The 21,622-nt window shown below is 39.6% G+C and overlaps 1 protein-coding gene and 1 pseudogene across 2 annotated transcripts; both read right to left on the bottom strand.

The window, feature by feature from the left end:
- Positions 1-12,313: 12,313 nt before the first annotated feature.
- LOC114317208 (uncharacterized) lies at positions 12,314-18,426 on the bottom strand (annotated as a pseudogene).
- A 163-nt stretch (positions 18,427-18,589) lies between these two features.
- On the bottom strand, positions 18,590-21,297 carry LOC114317128 (uncharacterized). Of its 2 annotated transcripts, none has more exons than XM_028263827.2 (2): positions 20,807-21,297; positions 18,590-19,569 (listed from the first exon to the last, which is right to left on the bottom strand). In XM_028263827.2, exons 1-2 carry the CDS (start codon positions 21,192-21,194, stop codon positions 18,746-18,748), a joined length of 1,212 nt encoding a protein of 403 aa, XP_028119628.2. In that variant the 5' UTR covers positions 21,195-21,297; the 3' UTR covers positions 18,590-18,745. The 2 variants fall into 2 exon arrangements, with proteins under 2 accessions (XP_028119628.2, XP_028119635.2); XM_028263834.2 differs by having other exon boundaries at positions 18,590-19,551.
- Positions 21,298-21,622: the final 325 nt, after the last annotated feature.

The following is a 21,622-nucleotide window of genomic DNA, read 5'->3' as shown; positions in this document are numbered from 1 at the left end:
CAATTATAATAGTTAGCATGTCTCATTTAAAGAGCTCTTTGGAGATGTTCAAAGACTCTTTAAAAGAGACATGTTAGTTATTTTAGTTAGCGTCATCATATTTTAGTCACTCTAACAGGCTAACTATTATAATAGTTATTTTAATAAAATCCATTAATGTTATTTCCATTTGAAGAGTGCTGAGAGACTTTTTAAATAGTTTGTGTGTATAGATATGTAAAATAAAAAGTAGCGTTAGAGTACATAGAAAAAAAAATTAAAAAAAAATAGGCAAAATAAAAATATATTATTTTTATATTTTAATTAATGAAAAATGAAGAATGTGATTTTTGTTGCTTTCACAAATTTAAAAATAAATATATAAATAACTTTTCGGTCGCTAAGGCTCAGCACGGAATTTGTGGATGTGGGCAGAGTAAACTCCAGCCACTTCAGTCAAAGCTAACCAAAGGCTCGTAAAACTGTTCAATTTTTTTAAGGTCCAATTATCCCCTATGCAAGCCCAACTGCGGAGTCCAGGTTTCATTTCCTTGATTGGGCTGGTTCAACCCATGTTTTCCAATATCCTTGTCTAGTTTATTTATTTATTTATTTATTTTTTATTTATTTTTTTTATTTTTATGCGAGGTTGTCCTTGTCAAGTTAGCACTAGGTTTTTTGAAGCACAAGCGATGTGGTCTTTAATTTTAATATCTTACCGTGGATTTTAATAGGATTTATTGAGATTGTGTTTGATTAGAAGATTTGATAAGAGAAATAAAAAAAAGAAAAGAAATGTAATTCTAAATTTTGTTTGGTTATAATAGAAAATACAATGAAAAAAAAAAGAAAAAAAAAAAATAAAAAGAGAAATGTAATCTTACTTTTTATCTTTTGGATTCATTTATGCTTTTTTGTTTTTTCATTTTCTAACTCAATCAAACATAACTTGGAATTTTAATCCTATCAATTATTTCTCCTTTTCTTTCTATTTTTCTATTTTTTTCCTTTTTATTTTCCTCATCAAATCCTCTAATCAAAACTCCTTTTCATTCCATTTATTTGGATGGGATGGTGCAATTTTCTTGTTGTGATTACATTTTGGGTCTATTTTAATAATTTAAATTGTTTATGTTGTAAGATTTGTTATTTATACCCCAAAAAAAAAAAATTAATCGAACATCATTACAAAATCATCCAAAAAAATGGATGGTTAATTTCTTTTAAACATTATTTTGTGATCTTATCATGTGGTTACAAATGTCTAATCAATTTAATTTTTTACATGAATAATCTTAATAAATAATTGAATTGAAAAGAAGCTTAAAATACATAGGTGTTTGGCATGCACTAAAAAAATGCACTTTTTTTGCATAAATATACTTATTTAGGTCACATTAATCAACATCTATCAGCATCTCCTCTCTGCTTTTCTACCAATTTTCTCTATTTTTCTACGTATTTTTTATTTATAAAAAATTAAAAAATACATTTATTTATAACATTCCAGGCTATCCTTAAATTTGATTTTAGATGCTAGCTGGTAGTATAAATTGTAATCAATAATTTTTGTATAAATAAAGAGAAATTTGGCGACAGTTCATCATTTTTAACTGCATAAAGTCTTTAAGAGGAGTCGAATATCGGTTATACTAAGGAAAATCAATTTGAACGGGCCAAAGGCAATTCGGCTCTATTCTGAGCCGAGTATATACCGATACACGACTGAAAGGCCGAATAAGCAATCAGTCGAAGGATTAAGAGTGGGCCCGACCCTAGGGCCCAAAGGCGAATATAAATAGAGTAACGTCAACCAAAGAAAGGTATGTGAGAATAGATTAAGTAAAAACTTGAGATAGAAGTAAACTTGAGAGCATACACTAACTTGTCCGTCGGAGTGCTAATTCCGACACCCCCGACCGGAGCGTTCATCCTTTTTCAGGTGGCAATCTGAGGATCAGGAACGTCCTACAAGATCCAAGAGTATTTCCAAACTACTTCTCCATAATTGGCGCCGTCTGTGGGAATACTCAAATACATCTATGGCGGGCGTAACGGAAGATCTTCTGGTAGTCGCTAACGAAATTACGCCAAGAGACGACATCACTTCGAGAAACATGCTTGGGCTGGAGAATATCACCGCATGACAAGCCTTCAACTTCGATTTAGTAGCCCAGACCTCACCCTCGACATCAGTGCATGAGACAATGCAGACGATAATGGATCGAGCAAAGCAAAATGAACAGTGATTAGAGAATATGATGGCTGAGAACGAACGCCTGCGCTAGGATTTGGCCTTAGAGGTGGCAAAATCCCAACAGGCCGCATGCCAAGACTAGGGTCGACCTTCAGGAAAGAAGAATAGTCGACCTTCAGGTGCCAATCTGAGGATCAGAAATGTCCTACAAGATCCAAGAGTATTTCCAAACTACTTCTTCATAATTGGAGCCGTCTGTGGGAATACTCAAGTACATCCATGGCGGGCGTAATGGAAGATCTTCTGGTAGTCGCTGATGAAATTACGCCAAGAGACAACATCACTTCGAGAAACATGCTTGGACTGGAGAATATCACCGCATGACAAGCCTTCAACTTCGATTCAGTAGCCCAGACCTCACCCTCGACATTAGTGCATGAGACAATGCAGACGATAATGGATCAAGCAAAGCAACATGAACAGCGGCTGGAGAATATGATGGCTGAGAACGAACGCCTGTGCCAGGATTTGGCCTTGGAGGTGGCAAAATCCCAACAGGCCGCATGCCAAGACTAGGGTCGACCTTCAGGAAAGAAGAATAGTCGATGATGTCGACTTCAGAAGCGCGATAATGATTGTAATTCTGACTCACCGTCCTCGGAACTCAGAAAGAAAGGACGAGTTGACGTATCCAGCTTATCTGAAGGAAGTCCGTATGTATGGCACAAGCGAGAGAGGAGTGATGATTCGAATTAAGAAGATAAGCACGACCCTTTTGTGCGATGAATAGCAAGGGCAGTGCTACCCAAGAACTTCAAAGCACCGTCGTTCACCTTGTATGACGGAAAATCAGACCCCACCGATCATATTCGTCATTATAAACGAGCGATGACACTTCATGCTGACGATGAAGCCCTCATGTGTCGAATCTTTCCGAGTAGTCTGGGACCACTGGCCATTAGATGGCACTATAAACTGGAGCCGGCATCAATTAAGAGCTTCCATCAACTCCAAAAGTCATTCAGGGCAAGATTCATCACCAATGAGATCCAGCCAAAGCAAGCCGATTCTCTTTGGGCAATACAAATTAAACCAGAAGAAACTCTTCGTGAATATTCAGCACGCTATTGGGAATGCTTTAATCTGGTAGACGATTCCTGCAATGACTCTATAGCCATCACCGCCTTTAAGATAGGATTGCATTCTGATAGACCCCTCCGTAGTTTATTGACTAGACGGCCCTCCAAAACATTTTGGGCGTTAATAAAGAAAGTCGAAGAATATTGCAAAGTGGAAGACGATGCCCTGTGGGTCAAAGCCGGGCAGAAAGCCGATAAGGCAGCTCCGCCTGGAATCGTTCAGCCAATAAGCGTCGTGCCATCAAGGAGCCCTAAACCACAGAATCAGGCTAAATGAGACAAAAGGCGTCACTCGAGCGAATGAACAATATCAATGACAAAAGGCGTCACTCGCGCCGATCAAATGACCAATGTTCACATCGAGCGAATGAACAATATCAAGTGGACAACAGGCACACAAGGCGCTCGGACAAGAAACACATAGAGTTAACAAAGTCAATCAGTAAGATTTTACCAAAAGTTTAACACCTTCCGTACTTTAAGTGGCCTCCCAAGATGATGAGACCTCCCGATACTAGAAGATGAGATAAGCAGTATGAGTATCACAAAGACCATGATCATGACACCGACAGTTGTTATGCACTAAAGGATCATCTGGAAGTGTTGGTGCAAGACGGCCGACTCGCGCAACACATCCGAAAGAATAATTCATCAAACACAGTAGCCTTACGGCCGGATTCGCCTCCACTTGGTGTAATTCATATAATATACAGCTTGCCGACATTGTCCGAGGTGCATACAATTCAGTTGCAATCTAATCCACATAGGCCAATCACGCTAGCGAAGCGGCCCCATGAAACTGGGCGGATTAGTTTCGATGACACTGACTTAGTTGGAGTAAATCTCCCTCACACTGATCCCCTGTCATCGAGCTATGCGTGAACAAATTTAACGTTGAACGTGTTCTCATTGATCAAGGAAGTACTTCGGAAGTAATGTATTACAAAACTTTTGTTAAACTCGACTTCACTGACTCGGATCTATCTCCGGTCGATTATCCACTATTCGGCTTCAATGCTAACCCTGAATATCCTTTGGACAAAATCACATACCAGTTCGGGCGAGCACTAAATCAGTAGGTGTAGAATTTCTAGTTGTCAAACTTCCTTCGCCATACAATCTCATCATGGGAAGAACTTGGATGCATACCATGCAAGCCCTGCAGAGCACCTACCATCAACTTCTTCGTTTTCCGACTGAGTACAGTATCAAACAAATTCGAGGTTCTCAAAAATCGGCACAGGCATGCTACCTTGTCGCTGCAAAGAAACCAAAAGAGCTAGAAGTGAATTCAATTGAGGTACCGGATCGGGAGAGCCTTGAGGATATTGGGAAGATCACGAGTGAAAAGGCAACCGAAACCCTGGATCGGGTCAAAATTAACGAGAATCTCGACAAGTTCTTCATAATCGACGCTTCCCTGAACGAAGTTGAAAGGCAAGAGCTTGTATCCTTCCTACTTGACAACCTCGACATGTTCGCATGGTCATCATACGAGATGCCAGGGGTGGATCCATTTGTGGCCCAGCACCACTTAAACGTTGATCCAAAATGTAAGTCAATTATTCAAAGAAGTCGGCAGTCAGCCGCGGAGCATACTTCAGCCGTTGTTGAAGAAGTGGACCGATTACTTAATGCCGGGGCAATTCGCGAAGTAACCTATCCTACATGGCTATCCAATACCGTGGTTGTAAAGAAGAAGAATAGATCTTGGCGTGTTTGTGTGAATTTCACGGACTTGAACAAAGCTTGTCCTAAGGATTGTTTTCCCCTTCCCAAAATAGACTAACTCGTAGATGCAATGGCATATCACCAACGTATGAGCTTCTTGGACACCTACAGAGGATACCATCAAATTACCATGCATTCGGAGGACCAAGAAAAAATCGCATTCTTTACCCCAAGAGGAACCTATTGCTACAAGGTCATACCTTTCGGGTAGAAGAATACAGGGACAACTTACCAAAGACTAGCGATTGCCATGTTCAAGGAACAACTCGGCCGCACTATGGAAGTATACATCGACGATATGGTCGTCAAATCCAAGGAAAAGTATACTCATCTAGCCGATTTAGCAGAGACATTCGACATTCTTCGAAAGTAAAAAATGAAACTGAACAACTCGAAATGCGCATTTGACATTAGATCTGGAAAATTCCTTAGCTACATTGTTAACCACTACGGAATCGAAGCCAACCCGAGACAAATCACAGCAATTCTAGAACTTGGCTCTCCTCAGTCGGTCAAAGAGGTTCAAAAGCTGATGGGAATGGCCGTCACCTTCAATAGGTTTGTTAGCCGTTCCACTGATCGCTATCGACAATTCTTTCACACACTTCGGCAAGGTAAAGCTTTAAAATGGACCCCCCGAGTGCCAGGCCTCTTTGGACGTCTTAAAGACTTATCTTCGATCAGTACCACTCTTGGAAACACCTTCAGCAGGTGATCTGCTCATTTTGTATCTGTCAGTATCCGATCGAGCGGTCAGCGTCGTGTTGTTAAAGGAGGAACTTGGGGAACAACGACCAGTTTACTATGTAAGTAAAGCAATGGCTGACGTCGAAACACGTTATCTTCTATTAAAAAAGCTCATCATCGCTGTCATCGTGGCTGCAAGAAAACTGATGCATTACTTTCAGGGACATACCATTGGGGTACTAACGAACTACCCCCTCCGGTCAACGCTCCGTAGCGCGGAAACATCGAGGCACATTTTGAAATGGGCTCTAGAACTCGGCCAATATGATATCCAATTTCTGCCCAAAACTTCCATAAAGGGGCAAGTGCTCGCCGACTTTGTAGCCGAATTCACGGGATCCCTCGCCGACTTTAAGTGTGATCAAGTACAACCTAAGCCCAATTGGAGAATATATGTTGGAGACATTTGACAGATATACAGTGACGGGCCATCCAACCAACGTGGCAGTGAGTCAGGCGTAGTAATCATGACCCCCGAAGGGGCAATAATCGAGCAGGCTGTCAAACTGGGCTTCGATGCATTAAATAATAAGATAGAATACGAAGCATTGTTAACCGGCCTACGAAATACACTTCACCTCGGTGCGTGGCGTCTGCTTGTTTTCTGTGACTCGAAACTACTCATCAACTAGTTGAAGAGAGAATATGCAGCCGAAAATGACCGCATGACAGCCTACATGAAAACAGCGAATTCTTTGCTCGCAAAATTTGATCAACATGAGTTGAATCAAATAACCCGGGATCAGAACACGCATGTAGACGCCCTAGCTTGCCAAGCCTCTGCCATCAACTCAGAAATTAAAAGAACAATTGAAATATGATTCATCCTTAAGCCGAGCATTGCCTCTTTTGAATCAGTTTAAATCAATATCATTGAACCAGGCCCAAGTTGGATAGACCCTATCGCCGCATTCCTGTCCTCCAAGCAGCTGTCGATGGATAAGAAAGAAGCACACAAACTGCGAAACAAAGCCTTGCGATACTACTTGGACCCGCGAGGAAAGCTCTACAAAAAGTCCCTTTTCTAGGCCGTTCTTAGAATGTGTTCACTCGGATAAAGCCAAGGAACTCTTGGCTGAAATACATGAAGGCAACTGTGGTGCCCATTCTAGCGGGCATTCTTTGGCCTATCGAGCCATAACACAGGGGTACTATTTGCCGGCCATGTGAATAGATGCCGAGTGTTATGTCAAGAAATGTGAACAATGCCAAAAGCTTTCCGCTTTAACTCATTTGTCTACTGAGGAGTTAAACTCTATCACCAGCCCTTAACCGTTCGCTTAATGGGGACTTGATATCATCGGACCATTGCCACGGGCTCTAGGAAACAAGCGATTCTTGATTGTCGCGACAGATTATTTCACAAAATGGGTCGAAGTAGAGGCACTGACACATATTCGAGATACTGACGTTAAGCATTTCGTATGGAAAAACATCATAACACGATTCGACATACCAAGAACACTTGTTTCAGATAATAGCACCTAGTTCGATTGTGGCGTCTACCGAGAACTATGCAACACGTATGGTATTCGGCCCTACTTTTCCTCGCCGGCCTATCCACAAAGCAATGGTCAAGCGGAGGCCTCCAACAAAGTCATTCTGGACAGCATCAAGAAAAGGTTGGAAAAAGCTAAAGGTAGATAGCTTAAAGAGCTGCCCAATGTGCTGCGGGCTCATCGCACTACTCTAAAGTGATCCACTGAGGAAACGCGGTTCGCTCTATGCTTTGGAACCCAGGCAATCATCCCCCTAAAAATCGGCCTACCACTCTGAAATCGAAGGTTTTTGACTTGGACCGTAATGACATGATATTGGTCTTGAACTTAGCTCTGATCGAAGAACACTAAGGCCGTGCCCTTGCTTTTATGGCGTGGTATCAGCAACAACTCGCTAAATCATATAATTAACGCGTACAACTGTGTCATTATACAGCTGGAGAATTGGTCCTCAAGAAAGTGTTTCCCGCTCTTAAAAACCCCGCTGACGGCAAGTTAGGTCCCAACTAGGACGGCCCTTATCAGGTTGAATCAATTGCCGGAACAGGGATATATCGGCTCAAAGACATGTCTGGAAGAAGTTTGCTACGCCCCTGGAATTCCACATATTTACGTAAATTTTATCATTAATTCAACTTGTACGGTATGGTAGCTTGCTTTGAATTTTTGCTGTGTACATCTTTCATTTTCCTAATGTAATGCATTTTCCTTCCTGTTTTGTGAATATTGGTTTGGAACCAAGAAGCCTCCGAATTCGGAACCCCATCCGTGAATGACACGTTTGGGCTGAATAAGCCTCCAAATTCGAAGCGCCCTTCGTGGATATCACGATTGGCCAAGACACAAAGCCTCCAAATTTAGAGCCCCGTCCGTGAATGACACAGTTGGGCCGAATAAGTCTTTGAATTCGAAGCTTTATCCGTGAATAACACGTTTGGGCTGAATAAGCCTCCGAATTCAAAGCGCCCTTCGTGGATCTCACGATTGGCCAAGACACAAAGCCTCCAAATTCGGAGCCCCATCCGTGAATGACACGTTTAGGTCGAATAAGCTTCCGAATTCAGAGTGCCCTTCGTGGATATCACAATTGGCCAAAACAAAAATCCTCCGAATTCAGAGCCCCATCCGTAAATGACACGTTTGGGCCGAATAAGCCTCCGAATTCGAAGCACCCTTCGTGGATATCATTACTAGCCAAGATACAAAGCCTCCGAATTCGGAGCCCCATCCGTGAATAACACGTTTGGGCCGAATAAGCCTCTGAATCGGAGCTCTCTTCGTGGATATCACGATTGGCCAAGACACAAAGCCTCTGAATTCGGAGCCCCATCTGTAAATGACACGTTCAGTACTAAGAAGCCTCCGAATTCGGAGCCCCATCCGTGAATGACACGTTTGGGCCAAATAAGCCTCCGAATTCGGAGCGCTCTTCGTGGATATCATGATTGGCCAAGACAAAAAGCCTCCAAATTTAGAGCCCCATCTGTAAATGACACGTTTAGGTCGAATAAGCCTCCGAATTCGAAGCGCCCTTCGTGGATATCACGATTGGCCACAACACAAAGCTTCCGAATTCGAAGCCCCATCTGTGAATGACATGTTTGGGCCGAATAAGTCTTCGAATTCAGAGCCCCATCCGTGAATGACACGTTTGGGGCGAATAAGCCTCCGAATTCGAAGTGCTCTTCGTGGATATCACGATTGGCCAAGACACAAAGCCTTCGAATTCAGAGCCCCATCCGTGAATGACACATTTGGTACCAAAAAGCCTCCGAATTCGGAGCCCCATCCGTGAATGACACGTTTGGGCTGAATAAGCCTCTGTACTCAGAGCGCTCTTTGTGAATATCACGATTGGCCAAGACAAAAGCCTCCAAATTTTGAGCCCTATCCGTGACTGACATGTTTGGGCCGAATGAGTCTCCGAATTCAGAGCGCCCTTCGTGGATATCACGATTGGCCAGTACAAAGACTACGAGTTTGGACATACCACATTTGGCAAACTAAAAGTTATAGATTAGTATGCGATTGACATAAAGTAATAGACGATGGTCATAAATCAATCTATAAGCATTCATTGAAACAATATACAAACATTCAAAATAAAATGATTCGTTAAATAGACCTAAATACATGACGCGTCAAAACGGAACAATGTGTTCAATAAATTTTATTCGGCACCATCTTCATCATCGGTCTTCTCGGCGTCGAAAGCCTCGAAAGGAAAATTGTAATTATGATATAAAGGCGACACCGAATCAACATCCGCGGCCTGGAGAGCCTTGATCCACCCATGCTTAAATCCACAATTTTCGCATTGACAAACTTCCTCAGCTAGCTTATCCCTCGTCTTCTCTATTCCAATTTTTTGGCTGTTGAAAAAGCCTTTTTCATAGGACTTCGTCTTCGCAGTTTCTATTACGAGCATGCTCGCCGTTTCTCGGTCAGCAATCGCATGGTCCAAAAGCCGCTGGTTTACTCTTTCTACGACAATTGGGTTCACTTGACTCACCGACTGAGTTTCAAAAGTTTTAGCTTTCTTCAGCTCATTCTCGGTTTTCTTTGCGTGAGCTTCCAAGCTCCGAATGGGACCGTCTTTCTGCTCTATCTCTCTTTGCGTGGCCCGAAGATGCATGCCGATTTCATAGGAGGTATATAGCCCCTTTACTACTCCATGGATGCCCTCTTGAAAAACTTTGTAATCAGGCCGGCCGATCATTGACTGCTGGACTTCTGGCAGAAAAATCTATCGAACAAACTCGACTGCCACGTTTGGATCACGGATAATCGAATCCACTTCCGTCATCGGTTTGTTCCCAATGAAGACTGAAAAACTCAACGGGCGCGGTGGCCCACGGGTTTCGCTTCACGAACGGGGGAGTTCCCTCGTTGCTACCTCTCCTTCCTGGGTGACCTACTTTGACGACGTGGGGAGTGACGCCTCTCACGCTCCCCCGACGTCCGACTTCCCGTTCACGTAGGTTTGCCACCTCGATTCATCTCTGAGTCCAGTTCAGCCAATGTCTTACCCTCTCCTCTGCTGTTGAAAAATAGTCTTCTTGACATCTAAATTTGTCCAGCCTAGTTCGACACAGCGCTCTTTTCTCTCTCGAAATCTGTTGAATTTGAACACAAAAATAGAACCTATGCGCATGCAGCCCCCACTTCACTTATTAATTATGGGTGCAGCGTTCCCAAAGCAATCTCTTCAATACTTCGCACCGAAAAGTTTGTATGTCCCCGCCAATCCATGAACCGCCGATATTCGGTGATTCTATTCATTAATCAGCTAGGGCAAGGGTAGATTCATTAATCTATTCAGCTAAATCTCAAAACTTTGCGCCGATAAGTTTGTGTGCCCCAGCCAATCCATGAACTACCGATATTCGGCAGTTCTGTTCATTAATCAGCTGGGGCAATGGCAGATTCATTAATCTATTCGGCTAAATCTCAAAGCTTTGCGTCGATAAGTTTGTGTGTCCCAGCCAATCCATGAACTATTGATATTCGGCGGTTCTGTTCATTAATCAGCTGGGGCAAGGGAAGATTTATTAATCTATTCGGCTAAATCTCAAAGCTTTGCGCCGATAAGTTTGTGTGCCCCAGCCAATCCATGAACTACCGATATTCGGTGGTTCCGTTCATTAATCAGCTGGGGCAAGGGAAGATTCATTAATCTATACGGTTAAATCTCAAAGCTTTGCGTCGATAAGTTAGTGTGTTGGCGGTTCTGTTCATTAATCAGTTGGGGCAAAGGCAGATCCATTAATCTATTATTTTATCGCCGAATTAATTTACTCATTAATATACTCAGGAATTTACATCATCCTACTTGGCCATTAACTAGCACATGCAGCAGATAGGCAGAAAGGCAATTTTCATTAATAAATTGAGTACAAACAGTCGTCATTTTACACATGAAAATTACCCTACATTTAACTTTTAACCAAATCAAATAAACAAAATCTATAAAAACTACGTACACAAGATACCAAACAAAAGGCAAAATTACATTAATCCTAGTCAATCTTCGAGGTCAGACACCAGCGGCTCAACCTCCAACTGCTCGTATGGAATCGGCTGCTCCAATGTCACATTAGTAGCAGCAAGGGCTTTGAGACAGCCGTGTTTGAAGTCCCGATTTTCGAACTTGGGTATTTCCTCCACGTATTTCTCTAAGGCGACATTCTTCCCGGCTTGGAACGCCTTAGAGATCTCGGAGTCGGTGATTTCCTTTTCCTTTTTCGATGCTTCCAAATCAGCCTCCAGTTTGGCAATCACCTCTTTGGCTAACTTGAACACCTCATCGCTCACGTTCGCCCTTTCTTCGGCGGCCAACCTGAGTTGATCGAAACTCTTGGCTTTTTCTGCCTCGGCATCGACACTCACTCGTTCTTCCGCTGCTTTGATCGCCTCGGACTCGGCTTTGAGAGAGGCCTCCGTAGCCTTGTTCTTTTCATTTTCAACTTTGGCTGTGAGAAAGCCTATTTGTTTAATAGTGTCATGTTGACAGTGGCCAATCTCAGCTATTCTGCCTGCCGCCTGTAAAACAAGGAATTAATAAGATAGCTGGCATAAAAAAGGATGCAAGACTACAAACAACTCAAGTCATATACCAATATCGCCGATTGAACGGCTAATGCAATGGACATCATATCTGGCTCTGCATGAAAGACTGCTCTGTCAATCGGCAAAGAAATTGAAGAGGCCACGCTTAAGGCCACTGCAACGTCTTTCACAGCCGATGCATCAGAAGCAACCAACACATTCTTTATCCTTGGTTGTATGCTAAATGGCATAACTAAGGCCGACTGCTCTATGCGCGGCTGTTTATCAGTTAGGTTCTCTGAAAAGTTGGCTTCTTGTTCGACAGAACGTTTTTTTCCCCTGTGCTCGACCTCCAGATTATCCGGTTCATTGAGAACAATTTGCTCCGGTTCGGCTGTAACAATCTGCGCTGTTTATTTAACAAGAGTAGGCGGAGAAGACTTAGTCTCAACAACAAGTGGTGGGGGTTCAGATTAGTCGGATTCGGCCTTCCTCCGGGTAGCCATCCTCTCGACGTTTTTTCTTTTGGCCATCTGCGCGAGCGACTCCCCAGCCATGTTCTCAGAATATGTGCTGGGAAGGTCTCCTAAATCGGTGAAAATATCGTCTTCTAATGAGACGTCTACTTGGCTTGAAATGGATAGAGGGTTGAAGCCGGCTTCGTCAAAAGCCAAATTTAGAGTCGTGCTAACCTCCTCCCCGAGACTATCAGATCTGTCCAAATTGGACTGATTCGGCTGCGCAGTGACTTCTTCGGCTATTTGTTCGCCGACCGGCTCTAAATCCGAAGCTTCAAGACCAATCTCCCTAAGATTTTTAAAGTTCAGGAATGTAAGCGCCGTAAGCTGCTGTTCGCCCTTTGGAATCGGAATGTTATCAGCGGTCGAAAAGGTAGCGTAAGTTGGCTCATATCTCGGAAGGACGTAGGCAGCCCTCCCTTGCTTTTGGAGGTTTGGATGGCCGAAGAATTGGAGCGTGGTATTGATTTGCCTAAGTACAGCGTTGTCGGCCGAGATAAGAACTTTTTTCAAATCGTTACCTGCACAAATTAAACGGTAAGCACATGGAATCTAAGTCGAGTAAATGTACAAAAAATATACATAGGGGACTATACAGCCATCTGGTTCGCCTTTCTATCTAGGAACAAGATCTAGGCGATCTTCGCCTTCGGCGAATTCCCAGTTACCTCGGACAACGACCATGACATCTTCGACACGCTTACTAGAGTTGGCAAGCATAGTCACCAGATGGTGATCTGTGTCCTCGGTCTTGAGAAAATAACGCCCCTGCAGACCAGAGGATTTCGCCAAGGCATAACAATACCGAATAACATGGATTCCTAGATTAATCCTAAGTTGGCGATTTAGTTCTACTATCCCCATTATGATGCGATAAAAATTTACGTTGGGCTGCAAAGGGAGAAGACCCCAATAACGAAGGACGACCCTCAAAAATGGGTGAAGAGGGAAATGAACTTCACCCTCAGCGATTGATAGGAGGGAAAAGATGATCTTACTCGCATCAGCCCTTTCCATGTCAAGCACGCTGTCTACCACAAGTGACAGATGGACGTCGTCTAGAATGGAAAAATGGCGTCGAAAAGCGGCAATACGATCTGCAGAAAGAAGGGCTTTCAAATAGCCATTCGAGTCAGAATAGAAGGTACTATAAACAAAACAAAAAAATAAGAGTTGGAATGAAGAGGAGAAGAACTTACAAGGTGCATAGAGAACAACGGGGGACGGATGAAAGTTACATAGGAGAAATGAAAGAGAGGTTGAGGGGCAACCAAAGAGCCTTGTATATTCAAAAAATATCTGAAGAGACAACACGATTTCAAATCGCATTAAATGAACGACGTGTACGAACTAGCGGGAAATTGTAATGATTTGCAAAACTCAGATGTTCTGATGCTTCAGTATTAGAAGGAGTGCAAGCGCCGTATTTTTGACTTCCTATACCTAGAACCAAACATGTTGTCTAGGTGATGTTAGTCAGATATTTGGGAGACAATTGTGGGAGCTGAATATCGGTTATACTAAGGAAAACCAATTTGAACGAGCCAAAGGCAATTCGGTTTTATTATGAGCCAAGTATATACCGGCACACGACCGGAAGGCTGAATTAGCAATCATTCGAAGGATTAAGAATGGACCCAGCCCTAAGGCCCAGAGACGAATATAAATAGAGAAACATGAACCAAAGAAATGTATGAGAGAATAGATTGAGTAAAAACTTGAGATAAAAGTAAACTTGAGAGCATATCGTAACTTGTCCGTCGGAGTGCTAATTCCGGCATCCCTGACCGGAGCGTTCATCGTTTTTCAAGTGGCAATTTGAGAATCAGGAACGTCCTACAGAATCCAAAAGTATTTCCAAACCACTTCTCCACAGTAAATTTCTCATGATGATAAGCATGCCTTTATTTCATTATTATTATTATTTTTTACTTTTTGGACAATTTAACAATTTTTAACTTGAAATTGGAGGAAGCCTTTTTATCTTGAAATTAGACTCGTCTCCACCACGTCATTGAAAGGCTTCTGTTTGGCTGTCTCCTTCCAATGGCTACAATACAACTTACATATTTATATATTTGTATCTTTAAAAAAAAAATTAGTTTTAGTTTCATTTCTATTTTTGAGGTTCTTATCTTTTCACTTTACAATTTTTTCACAGATAAAAGATCCAAACAAAATTGAAATTTCTCATTTCTTTCTTGAGACAAGATGAGCTACATGCATCTCTAAGCACATAAACTTGTTTGGTTTTGATTTTGGTTTTAAGAAATATTTTTCAAAAAAATCTAGCTTTTTATTTTTCGTATTTTTTTGTTTTTAATAAATTTTTTTAATATTTTAAATAATTTTTTTAAAAAAAATTTAGACACACCTAACATAAATATACTTAAAAAATATAATATTTGTGAACTGTTTTTTTTTATAAAATTCAGTAAATACCAAAAATATTAAAAAATGAAAATTCCGTTCATTTTTCTTATTTTTGTGTATTTATTAAATTTTAAAAATATTTTTTCATAAATATTTTACTATTTAGATATATCTAAGTAAGGTGTATTTAAAAAAATAAAAAAATACTTAATATTTTAAAAATATTCATTAAAAAAAATACGAACAATAAAAAATTAAATTTTTTAAAAATTAAATTTAAAAACCTGAAATCAAACTAGTATATAGGATTATTCATCTCTCAGTCATTTTTTAAAGAACAATTAGAACATCGTCATTGCGAAAATATTAGGCCGAGTATTAAAAAAAGAACAAAATATTTACATTCAAAAAAAATTATAGGCCTGAGGCGGTAGGGGCAGAGAGGGATTGAATATAGTGGCGGCTTTAGGACTTTATCTTGTAGGGTCATTTGAAAGGAAAAAAATACTTTAAGCAATTTTATCAATCACCTTGGTTGTTTCTATTTTTTAAAAAATACTTTTTAAAAAATTTTATTTTCTTATTTTTTTGTATTTTTTTGTTTTTACTAAATTTTTTTAATATTTTAAACAATTTTTTTACTTTTTATAGACACACCTAACATAAATATATCTAAAAAGTAAAAAAATTATAAAAAAAATCTTTTAAAAATTCATTAAATATCAAAAATACAAAAAAAAAATACAAGAATTCAGTACATTTTTTATATTTTTATGTATTTATTAATTTTTTAAAATATTTTTTCACAAATTTTTACTTTATAGATACATCTAAATAAGATACATCTAAAAAAATAAAAAAATTATTTAAAATTTAAAAAATATTCACTAAAAAAAAATACGAAAATCAAAAAAATTAATTTTCAAAAAATTTAATCCAGAAAACTTAAACCAACACAATAACATTGAAAATGGTTTCAAAAGATGAAAATTGCTCTAAAGTCTATAGCAAAATCACAGTATCTGGTGAATAAATTATAATATAATATTGTGTTTGGAGAGATGAAAATTTAAACGTTGAAGATTGGGTAGACATAGAGAGTAGGAGACATAACAACAAGCAAGACTATAGAATGTTTCCCCATGACGGGATCGTTGGATAGATCAAGAACATCAACATTGAGAGATGTAAGTGAAGAAAGCGAATCGGGGATTGAAGAATTCAACTTGTCACCTCGGAAATTCAAAAAAAAAAAGAGAATTCCTAGGTTTCTAATTTCGGAAGATATTGGACCAGACAGGAGATTGTTGCTGAGATTAATCTTCACCAGATTGGCAGCTTGACAGATTTCCGAAGGTAGAACACCCGAAATGTTATTGCTCTATATGGACAGTGTTGACAAGCTTTTAGCATTTCCAATTGTATTCGAACCATTCAGTCTATGAAGCACGGATACTTCAAAAAGGGTGACGTATCCGTATCGGATACTTATCGGATACCGATACTCTTCGGATACTCGCGGATACGTATCGGATACTTCTTAAAAGTATCAGATACTTCTTAATTAATTTTTTATTAATTTTGAAGTATCGGATACTTAATTTTGAAGTATCGGATACTCGAAGTTATATATTACTTATAATATTTTGTTTAGTTCTTTGATAAGAGGAATATAGTGAGAGTTAAAGTAATAGAATTTGTCAAATTGATGTATCCTTGTTGTCTCTCTCACTTCTCTCTCGCTTTTTCACTCTCTCACGTTTCTTCTCTCTGCTCTCATTCTTTTTTTAGTGTTGGCATGTAAGGATGATGTTTAATTTGAATTTGCTTTTGCTTTTGCTTTTGCTTTTAGTTTTGGATGTTTTATGAATGTTTGAGCACTCTTAGGTTAATAGGAATCCCTCTCCTTATTTATTAATTTACTTTAAATTTTATTTTCATGCATATTACATTATTAAAATTATTAAAAAAAAAAAATTATGAATGTATCCTCGTTGTACCCGTATCGTACTTTTTAAAATTTTGACATATCGCCATATCCACATCCCCATATCACCATATTCGTATCCGTGCTTCCTAGGCTATCATTGATGACTTAAAAAAGTATATTTGCTGAAATTTTTATTTAAGAATGGTTTTTTGGCTTTAGCTAAGGTCTTGTGATATTCAATGATGAAGGGAAACAAGTTGAAGCTATTGACCTTGAAGACTCTTAGTTTTATAGGAATCTTTCTTCTTTATCAAGTTGTCTTTTGCTTTAGGTTTTATTTTTATGCATACTGTATTACTAAAAATTGTTAAAATAATATTTTTTACGAACGTATCCCCGCCGTATCCGTATCCTAGTTTTTTAAATTTTGTCGTATCGCCGTATCCGTATCGTATCGTATCCGTATCCGTGCTTCCTAGACTGATTGTAACCCAAATCAAGAATTTAAACATGGGGAAGAGCAAGAAGGCCTTCTGGTAAACATATTTTTCAGGACTTGAAAGTACAGAAATTTACTTCCATTGCAGGCCTCGGCTGGTAACTCTCCAGAAAATTCATTTTCCAACGACTCCAAGACAATCATGGGTGATGATCACCCTAAACCTATCGGAGCTTCTCCGGTCAACATGTTGTCATAAACTGATAATATCGTCAGGGTGGTCGAGTTTGCCATTGCTTCAGGGATTTCTCCGGTGAGGCTGTTGTTGTAAAGCTGCAAGACTTTGAGATTCGGGAGGCGGCGAATGGATTCCGGGATTTTTCCGGGTAACTTGTTCACAGACGTGTCCCAATCTACCAGCTCTGAGAGATTTCCAAGTTCCTCAGGTATTACACCACTAAGTCCTTTGTAGTAAAGCTCAAGTTGTTGTGAGTTCTTCAGCAACCCAAGCTCTGCCCGAATCTGACCCACAAGATAATTCCTGCTCAATTCAAGATCAATGAGCGAATGTCATTTTCCGATCGACGCTGGGATCAAACCGCGAACCATGCACGCCATCAGGACCATAGATTTGAGCTTTGTTAGCCTGGAAATATTCTCAGGCAATTGCCATACCTTGAAACCTTCATTTTCATTGAAGTTCAGAGCTTTGAGAATGGTAAGGTTGGTTACGGAAACAGGGAAATCGCTGAAGAAGAGATTGTAGGAGAGGTCGAGTGACCGGAGAGCCACCATGGACGAAAAGTCCAGAAGTGTTCCAGTGAGGTAGGCAGAGCTCACGTTTAGTTCTCGCAAGAGAGAACAATTACTGATGCTTTGAGGAAAATTTCCATGGATGTTGTTGTAGCCGAGGTGAAGACACACGTAGCTCCGGGAGGTAAGAGCAGACGTGTTCAGGGAAGCGGCCAGAGAGCGATGACTCAGAGATATCGATCTTCGTGGCATAGCCTTGTTCATTGCATCTGATTCTGGCACAGCTGCAAAGGGGTTTTGGTTCGGAAACATCCCAATCCGACAAAGGGTTCCCTTTGAGAGAGTTTTTCATGAGAGTGAAGAACTGAGACTGGTTAGTTACGGTGGAATGGGAAGAGGTAAGTAAAGAAAGTAATAGCGAAAGGAGAAAGAAACTACAATGAAAAGCCATGGAAGGGAAAGACAGAGATATATAAAGAGAGAGCCAAAGGTCCCTTATTTGTAAGGATATTTTTAGATGGTTGTTAACGAATACAATCAGAGATGGAAATGAATTCAATTTTAGAAGTGTATTTTGTATGTTCCTCTGCAGTCAAACTTGGGTTTGAATTTGTGGCCCCCTCCCCCCCAAAAAAAAAACAATGTTACACACACAAAATTCATGCACAAAAATATATCATGAAAAAATATTATGTGGTTTAGATTCATTTTAAATACGAGTTATACTGTATCCGAATTAAATTTAAATTATACTTTATTTTCTTAGTATTTTTCTCTGCACGAATTCTGAACACATACCAACAATCCAAAGAGAGCCTACATGCATCTCTAGTATATGGTACTGATCCATCAATCATCATTAGAACATCATCATTAAAATTAGTCTAAGGATTTATAAAAAAAGGTCCCAGTTCATAGAGTGGGGATGGGGGGGCAGCTGGGAATTGAATCCCTGTCCCTGTGCTAGGTTGCAACCACTATGAAATTTAACCCACTTCAATCCACACCTATAACAAAACTCATGTCCACACCTACAAGTAATATGTGAACAACCCTCTGTCTTCTCCACATAAATTTCACACTCTGGGCACTTCCTCCAGCTCTTCTTCTTAGCAAGTTCCTCCACCAACATATTTTCTTTCCCTCTCTTCTTCCCACCCAGCCTCATAAACTCCTTGCACGTAAATTCTACATGCCATGGAACACGACACCGTGCACAGATTGATCTCTTGCAGGCAGGACAGTTGATCTCTTCTATGATCTCCCCGGAATCATTAACCAACATGGCTGAACAGTCCCTGAAAGGACAATAAATTATCTGGGACTTGGGAATCATTGACTTGCATAGGAACTCGTCCCACTGGACAATGACCTCTTTCGGGATGATCTGCCTGCAGGCATCGAAATCTAATGCTGCCTTGCAATCTTCCCCGGGGCATAAAACTGTTTTTATGTTTTCTTGGATCTTTGCTGCGATGTGTTTGCTCGTGCAGTCGTGACAGAAGGAGTGAGAACAGATTTGATTTCTGTACATCAGGATAGTTTGTTTGTTTTCTAAGCAGATTCTGCAGAAGCAGCTTTGGGATGATGATGATGATGGCTCGCCATTCGACATTGGTTCTTGGACTTGCAAGTCGTCTGCATGATTCACATCTGATTCGGGAACACTCTCACCAGCTCCAGTTGCCTTGAAAAGAGCTGAAAATGAAAATACAGCTAGACAGGTTGCCCGGAAGAGACATTAATATTATAGGAAGGAAAAAGGAAATAAATCTTTGGTCTGTAACAGTTATCAAAAATAGAAAACAAAACCGAAGATTCATTTGATTAGTTGTTTACTGAAATGACCAAAAATACAGTCTAAAAAACTTTCGCAGCTTTCACGAATAAAGTGAATTCAAAGCACAAGTAAAAAAAGAAATAAACAATAAAAAGAAAAGAAGATTCTGTTTTCATGACGTGTTTAAAGTGGTTTCCTTAGTCACAACAAGGAGGAGCTACAGGTGCCTTCGTACCCTTCATCCCAAAGAAAGTCTTTTTTTTCATGATTGCTTTTGCTGCTAACGTGAACTTGCAAAGAGTTGGAAAATATGTAGAACTAAAAGTTTTTGTAGAGAGGGTTGGGTGTGAAGTTCTGAATTAATTGAAGGTGCAAAGATCTTCATTGGGAACGTGTATTGATGAAAGTTGGGAAGGCCCCCGAGTCCAATTTTGATTACACAATTTGAAAAGGTGTGAACATAATATAAATTTCTATTGATTTAAAATATCGAGTTTATAATTTTGAGTGGGGTCAATACACTTTTTGAATATGAGGTCTATTATTTTGAATCAATCACAATTTATATATTATTCACAGACTTCTCATTTTTAACTAAAAATGACATATCATGCTATAGGAGAAGACGGTATAAATAGATATAATTATTATAGCATTATCATGCACAAAATTTATCAACAAAGAAAGAGTTCGGTTCTTATAATGCATAACAGCAATGGTAGGTATCATGAAAAACCTTTCATGAAAATAATCATGAAAGTTTTGTGACCCTTGAATTACACTTAGAATAAAGTACCACACACTAATCAAGGTAATCCAAGGATGATAAATCTTTCATGATCATTTTCATGAAAAAATTTTCATGATGCCTAACTTTTCTCAATACATAATATCCTGAAATTCTATTCATTTTTTTTTATGACTATAATGAATCTAGAAATATAGGATTTGATCACATATAACACATAAATGAACAAAAAATTTTAAAAGTAAGTTCCATCAACAAATTTTGTACAATCCTTTACGTTCATATTCGGCGTTTGATTTTCGGGAAACATTATTCATGCCATAACATTTTTTCCAGGAAACTTTTTCTCGGAAAACACAAACTACGATAAATTGTAAAAAAACGGCATAACATAAGGACGGAATAAGAAATAGTCACCAACTTACCATCACTTAAGAGATGCATGGAGTCCGAAATCACCGCCTCAGCGTTAGTTTCCGGCGATTCCTCGGCGAGCGGTGCAACAGAATCGCCGCCGTACTTTCCCTCCTCGTAATGTAACCAAGCGAGTAGAGCCATGGGGACTAGTATGCCAACGTACACACAGAGCGCAAGTGTGCGCCACTCCAGGACTAGGCCTAATTCGGACCAATGTTGTCGCTGGGAGTGAGTGAAGAGACTGACATTAGTCCCTGCAGGGTAGGCTTCCACGAAGGATGACAGAAATTGATTGGGTAGATCGAGAAGGTTTATCAAACTCGCCTGAAACTGATCGGAAACTTCGTCTTCCGGCCAATTCACGGAGTTGAGACCTGGTATTAGACCGGATAGCATTGTGGATCTGGTAAAAAGGGATTACCAGAACGAAGACCGAAATGAACTCTGTAAAGAAACTGAGAGAAGCCTTTTCGCAGCTGAAGAGTGCATTTTTATACATAGAGAAAAGTTAGGAATTATGAAAGTTTTTTCATGAAGTTGATCTTAAAAAATTTATGATTTTTAGATTATTTTAATTAGTGTGTGGTGTTTTATTCTAAGTGTAATTTAAAAGTTACAAAATTTTCATAATTATTTTCATAAAAAAAATTTTATGATACCTAACATTATATTAAAAATTAAAAAGTCATGAAAAAAATCAAAAAGTCAACAACTTATATTAAAAATTCAAAGATTTTTTTTTTTTTACATATCTTTTCGTAAAAAATTAAAAAGTCATCACAAATATTTTAATTTTTTTACATCATATTTTAATTAAAAAATTA

This window comes from Camellia sinensis, chromosome 3, assembly GCF_055761805.1.
Source record: "Camellia sinensis isolate YWXY chromosome 3, ASM5576180v1, whole genome shotgun sequence".
Classification (NCBI taxonomy): Eukaryota; Viridiplantae; Streptophyta; class Magnoliopsida; order Ericales; family Theaceae; genus Camellia; species Camellia sinensis.
The sequence above is the reverse complement of the archived record's forward strand: the minus strand, read 5'-3'. Positions and strand labels throughout refer to the sequence as shown.